Genomic DNA, 12371 nt, shown 5'->3' with positions numbered 1-12371 from the left:
AAGAAGGGGAGGGGAGGCCACCGCCTCTATTGCCCTACTGGGTTCTGAAGCTAGAGTGGAGGTGGGAAAGGCTTTACCAGTATCATCATCAGGGTCTCAATTAAAGATCTGATTTATTCAAGTATCTGAAAACATTCTACAATGAAAACCACTATCAGATGCTGCTTGTACTGTGCTATGGACCATGCACATACTGCCGTACTGTTTTCAGAAGAATTGAAATGCCCATGATTGGTAGTTTAAAAACTGTACACCTGATGGAGAAGGAAGACAATTTAATGTTTCATCCAGATCCAGAGGTGCAGCAAATTAAAGGACAGCTCCAAACTGGCAAACAGGTATCTCATGATGGTCTCCAAGAAGAAACAGTTGGCGATGGACAGTTCAAAAGTGCTTCTCCAAAAGGTGGATGGTTCTTTAAAAAGTTTCAGGTCGCAACCCTTGCAGAAGACACTGACGCCCAACACACTGATTCTCGGTCCAAGAAACATGGGTCTTCTGGGTTCCATGTGGCTGGGGAGCCCCTACCAATCATGCTTCTGTGCTGTGACTAAGGGGTCTCTGGACCGGACAGGGAGCAGGCGGGGGCCGTGCACCGTCAGTCATAGTGGATGGCAGTGTAGAAGATGATCCAGATGACCTAGAGAGGAAACAAGCAATGTTTACAGGTCCCTTCACCGACAGAGTCAACACAGGCTCCTACTCCACCAAACAAAAGCGTCCTAACAAAGTGAGCACAGTGGACTTCCTGGGGGCAGGCCAATGCACAAGCTGCTTGCGGGCTTCCATAATTTCACTGAAAACAAGATGTCTCCAGTAGAACCTAGGACCACCTTGCTGTGCTCCCAGAGGACCCTGGACAAGGCTCTCCTCCTGCCAAACAGTGCGAGGGCTTAGAGTTACAGATGTGGAAATGATGGAGGTAAAGCAAATTGTACTGCCAGTAAGTAACTCATATCATACCCTGTCAGCTTCATATCAGAGCAGAGGTTATCAAACCTGACTGTCCTTGGCAATCTTCTAGAATCTTTAAAAACATAGAGATGCCCAGGTGCCACCTCCCAGAGATTCTGACTTCATCAGTCTGGGCTAGGGTTTACGGCTTTTAATATATAACTTTGAGATCTAATTCATTGTTCATGAAGTTTACCCCTTTAAAGTATATACAATTCAGAGGTTTTTCGTATATTCGGAGTTGTGAAAACATTCTAGAGCATCTTCATTACCCTGGAAACAAAACCTATTCCCGTTAATAGTTACTTCCCATCTCCCTTCCCACCCCTGTCCTAACAACCACTAATCTACTCTTTATCCATATGGGTTTGCCTCTTCTGAACATTTCACATAAACAGAATCACAACATGTGGCCTTTTGTGTCTGCATTTTTTTCACCTGGAATCATGTTTTCAAGGCCCACCCATGTTGGAGCCTGTACCAGCACTTCGGTCACCTTTAGGGCCGAGTATTTCTACTTATGGGTATACAGCATTTTATCCAGCCATTCGTCAGGTGATGGCAAATGCAAAAAATTTCCATTTGGAGACTATTATGAATATATGTGTTAAATGTTTCCCAGTTTTCAATATGCAGCCAGAGGTGAGAATTAGATGCAGAAGTTGACAATGAGCCCTGCATTCACTCACCACAGGGAGACTACAGGGTGCTGAACCCCACATCTTATGAGATTAACTCAAGAAAGGCCCTCCAGCCTCAGGAGTCTTGAAAAAACAGTACGCAAGTCACACAGTGTAATTATCAAAGGCTCCCCTTGAATAACTGAGAGCTCCAGGAAATGAGCCTTGCTGGGAGACTCTCAGTTACACGTACCATGAACAAGGCAAACGACGTCATAAACCCTTCTTTCGTGAGCTCCCACGTGCCGCCATATTCTTCCTCGTCTATCTGCAGGTAGTTGCTGAAGTACAGGTACAGGACACCCGCGTTGATCAGGCAGAACCTGGAGCAAGGGAGGACAAGCACCAAATGAGCTGTAGGCGTGGAGGACCCAGAACTCCCACCAACAGTGTCCAGCTCTGTCAGGCCACTGGCAGCTGCAGTTAACCGTGTCATGGGGGCAAATGAAATGATCCATGAAAACACACCTAGCTCCTCAGTGGAGCTGCCCACGTGGTTGTGTCAGAGAAAAAAAAACCTCTTTTTAGTTGATCGGCAAGCATATGTAAGTTCTCCAAGCCCCCTTGAAGACAGACAGAAGGCTGCTGAACAATCCCAAATAAGACCAGTTCCTGACAGCCTCCAGGTAGTTGCAGCTCAGGAAGGGGGGTGGCCATGGAAAAAACCCATGTGAAGCTGCTGCTTCACGGCCTAGTCAGGCAAACAAGGGCATGGTAAAGCAGCCCCTGCATAACCCCCAACGGGAGACAATTTCTGAGTGTTCACTGGCGGCTACTGCACTCGATGCAGAGGTGAACATGGCAGTGCCAGCTGTCAGCTCACCATCTATGAGGGGGGCAAAAACAGTCAGAGTGGATTGAAACCAGAGGGTTCAGAAAGGTCTCTGACCCCCATCACATAAGATTTAACGGATGCAGGAATCAGAATACTGAGAACAGAAACACAGCACTGTGCTCCACCGATCTCTTGGTTCTGTAGCTGTGTAAAAGTTATATTCATAAAGTGACCAAAACTTCCTTTATGATCTTTCCTCTTATAGCGCCTAATCTTATGGGGGCCTATATGCCTTAGGCCACACCCCTCTGAAGGCTGCAGTGGAAAATGTAAAGAGAACAGGCGCCTCCTGGCGGATGAAGTGTGAACTGCTGCAGGGCATGGTAGGGCAGTGTGATGACAGGAGTATAAATCCTTGTGCAAGGTGGGGAGGGGGTGTGCTACAGACCTAAGGCTGTCTGAGCAAGGTGAGGCTGAGGCAGGGTGTGAGTAGTCAGGGTAGGCTTTCTCAGGCCAGAAAGAACAGGAGTTGGGAGACTGGTTTAGACCTGTTTCAGGACATCAGTACAAATAAAGTTTGAGGACAGGGAGTGGGAAAAGGCTGAATGGGGAGGCAAGAAGCCCCGAAGGCTTCAAGTCTAAGTGCTTGGGAGAACCATGGGTCCAGCAACAGAAGCAGGGAGTCAGGAAGAACAGACGGTTTTTCTTGTATATCACACAAACTACAGTCCCTGGCTTAGCTATGTCATGGGCACATCCTTATCTGCTACTGGAAGTCTGGGGACCCAGCCAATCTGGCCACATCCCTCTGACAGGAGTTTCATTTTGGACAGGCTGAGTTAGTGGCTCTAGACAGAGCCTACTAATGGGACTTGGAAATGTCACTGGGGCTCAGCTACTAAGCTCATTCAGACTCTCCTACTGTAAAAGTGGTTGCTTAATGAGATGAGAAAGGGAAATACAAGTGAAAGAGACAAAGGATGACAGGGAGAGAGAAAACGGCTGACATTGGGCCTGCCTGCCAAGGTTCACACACTAAGTAGAAAGTGAAGTCACAGCATTTAAATGTCTGGTGGTCGGGGGGAGGGGTCAGGAAAGGACTGGAAGTCTCCACACTGAGATTTAAGGATGGGCATCCATTCTATATTGTAAACAGGAGAACCACACACCAAATGTATGGGCAAAGACAAGCATGCTGGACTGGGGTGGGGGGCAGGGGGCTGTGTGCATGTGAGTTGCTCAGCTGTGTCCGACTCTTTGCGACACCATGGACTGTAGCCTGCCAGGCTCCTCTGTCCATGGGAGTCTTCAGATAGGAATATTAGGGTGGGTTACCATTTCCCTCTCCAGGGGATCTTCCCGATTAAGGGATGCATCTCCTGCATTGGCAGGCGGGTTCCTTACCACTGAGCCACCAGGGAACCCTGACTAGCGTGAGTCTTTGCTGTATTATTCCCAGATTGAGTGACTTCAGAGAAAGCCCTCAGGGCTCCTGCAAGACGGAGACAGGTGCAGGGGGTTCAAACCACTGTTACCCTCTCCTAGAAAAGTGATCTGGGGAAGACAGGAGACTACTTTTTTTTGGCTTTTAGATTGCCTTCTGCCATCTCTGGCCATTTTCCTGGTATCTGCCTTTTTTTCTCACAGGAAGCTCAAATGGGGTGACCAACATTCTAAAAATGTGGTATGTATCTTCATACCACTTCCACCCTGAGAAGACCTCTATGAACCTCAGGTCCTGCCTGCATCTCATCCTCCTCAATGAGTCCTCATCAAATGTCCACTCTGTCAAAAGTGAGTTGGAGGATAAAGCCTATGGTTTCCTTGGACAGTTTGCTCAGCATCATAAATCAAAAACCTCTTTAGCTGGGAGAGAGGACTATACATTCGTTTTCGGTTACCTTCTGAGAAAACAGCCAACTCAAATGAGTTTGAAATGATTTCACACTTTTCACCCCAGAGTAAGGAAATAAGACATGTGATCACAGTTAACACATCTATGTGATTTTCCAATGTTGAGTACTGACAGTTTGTATTCCCTGTGTGAAAAGAGAAAAGGCCAGAGGTTTGCCTGTCCATTTCTACCATAACTTGCCCACGACTCCCATCTTAAGACAATTCCCACAAATCTTTTTAAATCAACCTGGTGGGCATGCAATGACTTCTTAACAAGTTGAGTGATGACCAGGGGCTGGTGTCATATGCTGCCACCGGCCACAGGTGCACAATAAAGGAAGAAGAACCCAACCTCCTACTTTTTCACTGCCTTTAAAATGTAGGGACCTGGGGCCTCCATGGCAGTCCAGTGGTTAAGTGCTTCCACTGCAGGGGACATGAGTTCAATCCCTGGTCTGGAAACTAAGATTCTGCATGCCATGTGGCAAGGTCAAAAAAAAAAAAAAAAAAAGTAGGGACCTAAAACAACTTCTGCCAAAGCCAAGATTCAGGACATCCAGCACAGTGCACAAGGAAGTGATCATCAGGTACAGAAGCTCTTCCACCTCCCAAACTTCCCTAGACAACAAAGGTCATGTCAGAACTAGATTCCTGTTACCAACAGGCAATATAGCAACCTTTTGCATGAGGTCACTATGGACCCATGAATGAATAAACTAACCCAGATCTTCATAAAGGTAACATGCCTGACTCAAGACGTTCCCAGGCCTGCTGAACTGAGGAGTGCTGCATCAGACCCAGGAGGGCCATCATGGGGCCAGTTTTTTGCTTTAGTCATTACACACACACACAGAAACTTTAAAAGACCAAAAAACCCCAAGACTTACCCTGCTATTCCCAAGAAACCTCGCAATGGTAACACTCCCCAAATGACACCTAGGACCACAGCAATGATCTGTCGGAACCAGTAGATCACATCTAAAAATTCATCCTGTAGAAAAAAGAGAATGTATGCATTATCTGGAGGGAGTACTACAAGAGAACCTCTTGTAACAGGTGAGGAACAGAAAAGCTTTCTGCTAAACTCATCTTCCAGAGAAATTTCCCCCCAAAACAATGGTATTTGATGCTCCAATCTCTGTATCTTCTTCTTATACTAAATTGTGGGTTAAAAAAATAATATATATTTACTTATCTTGGGACTTCCCTGGTGGCTCAGACGGTAAAGAATCCGCCTGTAATGCAGGAGGCGCAAGGGACGTGGGTTTGATCCCTGGGTCGGGAAGATCCCCTGGAGAAGCAAATCACAACCCACTCCAGTATTCTTGCCTGGGAAGTCCCATGGATAGAGGAGCCTGGTGGGCTCCAGTCCATGAGGTCAGAGTCAGAGAGTCTCTTGTAACAGGTGAGGAACAGAAAAGTTTTCTGCTAAACTCATCTTCCAGAGAAAATTTCCCCCAAGACAATGGTATTTGGTTCTCGAATTTCCACATCTTCTTGTATTAAATTGTGGTTTAAAAAAAAAATGATATATTTACTTAAGAGATGGCTTCTAGGGTGTTGTGCTCTAGATTAAAATTTTAGAAAAATCATTTACTTTTTTTTTTCAGAAGCTACAAAAATGAAATCACTGTGACAGTAACTGAGCTACTGGCCAGTTAAATGACCTGGGGATACCTAGACAGACTAACCACAGGCGGAAGGGCTGACTGTGAACCAATTCACTACCAAAGGAATTCTGAGTAAGTCACAAAGGAGAGGCTGCATTAGAAACAAAAGTGAAGAAAGTGCCAGCACATCTAATTTTCATACAAGAACATGGAAGATTCAGGTTTCTGACCTTCCCTGGACTGCAGAAACCAGTCTTTACACAAAGAAAGTAAGACATGACACAGCAAATCAGAAAGGTTTTACAACAACTGGGCAGGACAAGGGCACTTTCAGGAAGTACCTCCCATTCACCCCCGCCCCCTTACAAGAACCCCAGGAAAACCTATTTCATCACTCAAAAAAAAAAAAAAAAAACAAGGGAAAGACTGCAGATCTAACAATCTTTTCAGGCCAACTGGAATCAAGCTATTGGCAATAGTTCCTTCCCCACCATGGAGCGGAGGTGGGGAAGTGCTCATATTTATATCTTCTGAATGCATGTGACCAGTAAGGACATCTTGAAGTTCCCCAACCATTCCTCACACACATTTGGTGGTCTCTCCCCGACCCCTACTCCCCACCACACCGCATGCACAAACGCTCACCCCGAAAGGCGGTCTCAGTCTCCCCTCTTAACTCTCACACTTACTAGGGTATTCAGTTTTCTCATTCGACAGGAAAGCAATGGTAGCTCACCTTTAGTGAGCCTCACTATGTGCTAAGCACTTTAACGCAGCAGGTACTCCACGTCAGAGTTTTTCTGAGACTCAAGTGAGATGATACACAGAGAGAACCGGACACATAGTAAGTATTCCATAGAAGTCTGCTCCTGCCAACGACTCTGGTAGTTAATTCTACAACATCAGTCACTTACTCAAGATCCTGCTGGCACTAAAAGGCGGAGATGGAATCGAACTCAGCTCAGTCTTGCCGTTCAGGCACGCGACCTGCGTGCGAGGACAACTCCTCCGCCCCTCTTTGCGGGTTCCCGCGTGACCCAGACGATTTCACCCTTCGACCAACTCTGTGATGAGCCCCGAGCCTGACAGCTGGACCCGCGCAGTTCGCCCCGACACCCCTGGGCCACCCTGAACACTCGGCCGGGCCCGGACCGGGGCAGGGGCAGGAGCTGGTTCGGGCCTGTCCTTTCGTCCCCGAGTCCCAGCCGGCTCTTCGAACGTGCGCCCCCGCTAGTCCCCACCGCACCTTGTCTTCCCAGGCCGCGTCGCTCCGCAGCACCTTGCTCCAGACAGAGACTTTGAGGGCCCCGTTGGCCAGCTGCGGCTGAGACGGCTCCTCCTTCCGCCGCCCGCCGCTCATCCTCCCGTCGCGCCGCCCGGGCCGGGCCTGGGGCGCGCGGGCCGATCTAAAAGGGGTCGGGGTCTGGGGTCGCGGGTCACGGAGCTCGGGTCTGCGGTGGCGGCGACAGCGACAGGCTCAGCAGATCGGTTCTGCGGCGCCCCTCCGGCAGCCTGCACTTGGCCAAACACCCGGGCTCTGTTGGCTCGGTAGAGACCAGGCGCGCGGAAGGCGGAGCCACGCAGCGCCGCGCGTCCTCCTCCCGCCGACGTGCACACGCAGCCAATCGGCGGTCGCGCAGCTGTCCTAGCGCAAAAACGAGCGCCGCTTCGGCGCAAGCGCACTATGCGCGGGGACGTGACGGCAAGCTTCTGCTGACCCCGCGGTAAGGTGAGAGGGAAGGGACAATCTTGGTAACGACGACGCCATGAGCGCGAAGAGGCGCAGCGGAAGCATAAGAACGATGTTGCCGAGGAAAGCGAGGTTAAACGGGAGCTTCATCCAATCCGCCACAGCTTGTCCCTCGAGCAGAAGAGCAGAACACGACCCTGCCTTACCCGAGGCGTCCTTTGGAGCCCAAGCCTTGCTCCCCGGGGCCCCCAAGTTGCCCCTCAGGGCTTAGCCCTTGCTTGTTTTCCCCTAACCTTTTAAAGTCCCTTAGGACCTTGTTCAGAAAGTTCCTTGTTTTGTGTAGTAGTAACTTTAGTGTCTCTTCATGCCTAGCATCCTCTTTTGACAGATGTGACCCCTGAGATCCAAAGAGGGGAAATGATTTTTAAGGCTTTCAAGCGTGTTGGAACCGGCTGAGGACTCCTCAGGAGAGAAAGGTGGTGTCAGAATATCTGAGAATTCATCCAGCGTGTCCTCGCTACGCGCTTGGTTAGTGGTTCACAAGTGTGCTTCTGGACCAGCAGCAGGTGAATTACCTGGGAATTTGATTAGAGATTCAAATTCTCAGATCCCACTCAGACCCATTGAATCAGAAACTCTGGGGTGGGGCCCATGGTCAGAGTTTCAGCCAGCCCGCCGGGAGGTGCCCTGAGCACACTGTACAAAGTAACAAGGGTCCTGTGTGGTGGGTTTACAGAGGCAGAGTAACTTGCTCTGAACCACTCGGCTAGTACCTGGCTCTGTCTGATTTCAAATTCTGCACCCTGGGGAGTTTCCTGGAGGTCCGGTGGTTAGATCTCGATATGCTTTCTCTCCCATGGAATCTGGTTCAATCCCTGATACCGGAACAAAGATCCCACAAACCAGAGGAGCGACCAGGCGGCCAAGAAACAAAACAAAAACCTGCAAATTTTTTTGTTGTAACGTATATCAGAACTGCATTCCTTTTTTATTGCCAAATATTATTACAGTCTGTCGACGTATTACGTATTGTTTATCCCTTCATCCTTAAAAAAAATTTTTTTTGGCCCCACCCCGCATCATGTAGGATCTTAGTTCCTCCACCAGAGATGTTTCCCCAGCCTCCTGCATTGGAAGGAGGAATCTTAACCACTGGACTGCGGGGGAAGTCCCTTTTTATTTACTGTTGTTGTTTTTTATAATGTAGTGTTGTTTCTGCCATACAACAAAGCAAATCAGCGATAATTACATATATCCCCTCCGTCCTGAGCTTACCCCACCCCTCTAGGTCATCACAGAACACCAGACTCGTCTCCCTGTGTTACACAGCAACTTCTCACCAGCTATCCATCTTCCACTTGATGGTGTGTATTTATTGTTGCTACTTTCTCCATTTGTCCCACTCTCTCCCTCCCCCTATTTTTATTTATTTACCTGGCTGCCCTGGGTCTTAATTGCAGCAGATGGGATCCTCCTTGTGTCATGCAGGATGTTTCCTCTCAGCACAGAACTTTTTTTTCATCTGCACTGTTAACCTTAAATATAGCAGCAATAGGGTCACAACATCCTTTGCTTACCTGTCAATATTCATGTGTGGTTCTCCACCTTAGGCGAACAATGGAATCTCCTAGGAAGCTTTTTCAGAATACCATAGCTGTTGTCTTCTACCACAACCCAATCCCAAGATTGTGTTTCAGTAGGTTGAGGGGGGCTGGACCCCAAAGATGATACACACTGCAACAGACATTATTTTGTCCGCACCTGGTAGGATGGCCATATACCTGACATGGGTGTACACCTTTCGTCCTAACTTTCACATTATCAGCCCTCCCTCCTCTGAACCAGTTTCCCTCCCCTATGCAAACCTGGAGTAAAGCCTAACCAGCTCACTCCAGTTTGGATATGCATCACTGATATAAAACCTATTTTACAGACTCCCTGATGGCATGCAGTGCTGGAGATAGATCATTCTATCACAGAATGTTGGCAGAATACCTGGCCTGGAGTCAGAGACAGAAAAAGTAAGTTTTTAGCCTGCTGGGTCTAGTGGCAGAGGATTGTAATGGGGAATCTGATCTGGGCTGTTAGGGATCTGAACTCGGAGGGAAGAGTAGGAGTTAAGAAGAGGAAAAGGGATGGGAAAGGAGGAGAGTATTCCAGGAGATGAAACCACATCTGCTATTGGTGAGGAATAAAGCCACAAGTTAGGGAAGGAAGGAGAGACACGTGCTGAATAACCTTCTTCCAGTTTTATTGAAAAATGATGTGCATCACTGTGTAAGTTTAAGGCCCACGGCATGATGGTTTGATTTACGTATATTTTGAGGTGTTTACCAGAGTAGGATCGGCTAACACCCACCTTCTGTGGTAGATACAATAAAGGGAAAAGAAAGAAGAATGTGAAAAAGGAAAAATAAAATCTACTGTGATGAGAACTCTTAGGATTTACTCTCTTTTTTTATAATGTTAAAAATTATTTATGTATTTATTTTTGGCTGCACTGGGTCTCCATTGCTGAGCTCAGGCTTTCTCTAATTGCAGCAAGTGGGAGCAACTCTCTAGTTGTAGTGCGTGGGCTTCTTATTGAGGTAGCTTCTCTTGTTCCACAGCATGAGCTCTAGGGCCGCGTGGACTCAGCAGTTGTGGCACTTGGGCTAGTTGTCAGGCAGATAGAATCTTCCTGAAGCAGGGACTGAACCTGTTTCCCCTGCATTGGTGGATTTTTAACCACTGGCCCACCAGAAAAATCCAAACTTTCACCATTTTCCAGTGCGTAGCTCTCTGACCCAGTGCAGTACATTTGCTGGTGCATTTTCAGAACACTTTCATCATACAAAACTGAAACTCAGTGCTCGTTACACTGTTAACCCCCCACTCTCCCTTCCCCTCAACACCTGGCAATTACCATTCTACTTTCTGACTCTGAATTTGACTGAGTTCCTCATTAACAGTGTAATCGCACACATTTGTCTTTTTCTACTCACTTATTTCACTTAGCAGTACATCTTCAAAGTTCATCTATGTCATAGCACGTCGGCACTTCCTTCTTTTGTAAGCTTGAAGAATAACTTCCTTAAATGTCCACAGTGTATACATTCTGTTTATCCATTTATCTATTAAGGGACAGTTGGGCTGCTTCCACCTTTTTGCTATTGTGAATACTACTACAATGAATAAGTGTACAAAACATCTGTTCATTTCTCTGCTTTCAATTCTTCTGGGTATACTCAGAGTGGAAATTGCTGAATCATATCATACTGCCTTTAATTTTTTGAAGTATTGCCATACTATTTTCCATTCCCACCAAGAATAGACAAGAGTTCCAATTTCTCTACATTCTCAGCAACACTTGTTTTTTGTTTTTTTAAAAGTCAACCTAATGAGTGTAAATGAGTGTAAAGTGGCATCTCATTGTGTTTCGATTTGCATTTCTCTAATGATTAGTGATGTCAAGCATCTTTTCATTTGCTTGCTGACCATCTGTTTCTCTCTTGGAGAAATGTCCATTCCAAAACTGTGCCTATTTTTGAGTCTAGTCTTTTGGGTTTTTGTTGTTGAGTTCTAGGGGTTTTATGTATAGACTAGATAGTAATCCCTTATATGTAATTTGCAAACACCTCCTCCCATTCTATAGGTTGCCTTCTTACTTTGTTGGTCGTGTCCTTTTTGGGGGGAGTGGGGCAGATTATGTGACATATAATCAAAACCTTTGTCAAGTGCTGAGTACCAGGTCAATAAAACTTTTATTGTAATGTTTGCACTATGTCATCAGGGAAAAAAAACAAGAAGTATCCTTTAATAAACAAATTTTTAAATTTTAATAAAGTGCGATTTGTCTAATTTTTTATTGTTGTTGCCTGTGCCTTTGGTGTTATGTTCAAGAAATAATTTTCAATCCTATGTCATCAAGTTTTTCCATGTTCTCTTTTACAGTTTTAGCTTTTACATTTAGGTCTTTGGTCTATTTTGAGTTAATTTTTAGTGTTAGGTAAAGGTCCACCTTTATTCTTTTACATGTGGATATCCAGTTTTCCCAACACCATTTGTTAAAGACTGTCCTTTTACCATTGAATGGTTTTGGCATCATCATTTGACCATATATGTGAGAGTTTATATCAGGGCTGTCTACTTTATTCCATTGGTCTGTCTGTCTTTATGCCAGTGCCACTCTTTTGATTACTATAGCTTTGTTAAGCTTTGAAATCAGGAAGTGTGAGTCCTCCAACTTTGTTCTTATTTTTCAGATTGTTTCACTTATTGGATATCCCTAGAGATTCCATATGAATTTTAGAATGAGTTTTTCTATTTCTGCCAAAAAAAAAAAAAAGTCATTGGGATTTTGATGGAGAATGCAGTGATTCTGTAGATTGCTTTGTAGTAACAATATCAAGTCTTCTAATCCATGAGTATGAAATGTTTTTCCGTTTATTTGTATTCTTTAATTTCATTCAGTGATGTTTTATAGCTTTTTGACATGTAAGTCTTTCACTTACTTGGCTAATTCCTAAGTAGTTTATTCTTTTTGATGCTATTGTAAGTGGAATTATTTTCTTAATTTACTTTTTGGATTTTAAAAGTAATTTTTATTTATTTATGGCTGTGCTGGGTCTTCGTTGCTGTGCAAACTTTTCTGTAGTTGCAGCGAGCAGGTTTCCCATTGCGGTGGCTTCTCTTGCTGCAGAGCGCCAGCTCTAGGGCACAGGCTCAGTAGTTGCGGCGCACAGGCTTAGTAGCTCTGCGGCATGCAGAAGCTTCCTAGAGCAGGG

General features: G+C 46.0%; 1 protein-coding gene across 1 annotated transcript; it reads right to left on the bottom strand.

The window, feature by feature from the left end:
• Window positions 1–96: 96 nt before the first annotated feature.
• Window positions 97–7493, bottom strand: RAB5IF (RAB5 interacting factor). The gene is made up of 4 exons (XM_065921946.1): window positions 7162–7493; window positions 5193–5296; window positions 1828–1957; window positions 97–640 (listed from the first exon to the last, which is right to left on the bottom strand). The coding sequence occupies exons 1-4, from the start codon at window positions 7273–7275 to the stop codon at window positions 599–601; spliced, it is 390 nt and encodes a 129-aa protein (XP_065778018.1). The 5' UTR covers window positions 7276–7493; the 3' UTR covers window positions 97–598.
• Between the last annotated feature and the right edge of the window lie 4878 nt (window positions 7494–12371).

The sequence above is a fragment of the Muntiacus reevesi genome, chromosome 2 (genome assembly GCF_963930625.1).
Source record: "Muntiacus reevesi chromosome 2, mMunRee1.1, whole genome shotgun sequence".
NCBI lineage: Eukaryota > Metazoa > Chordata > Mammalia > Artiodactyla > Cervidae > Muntiacus > Muntiacus reevesi.
The sequence above is the reverse complement of the archived record's forward strand: the minus strand, read 5'-3'. Positions and strand labels throughout refer to the sequence as shown.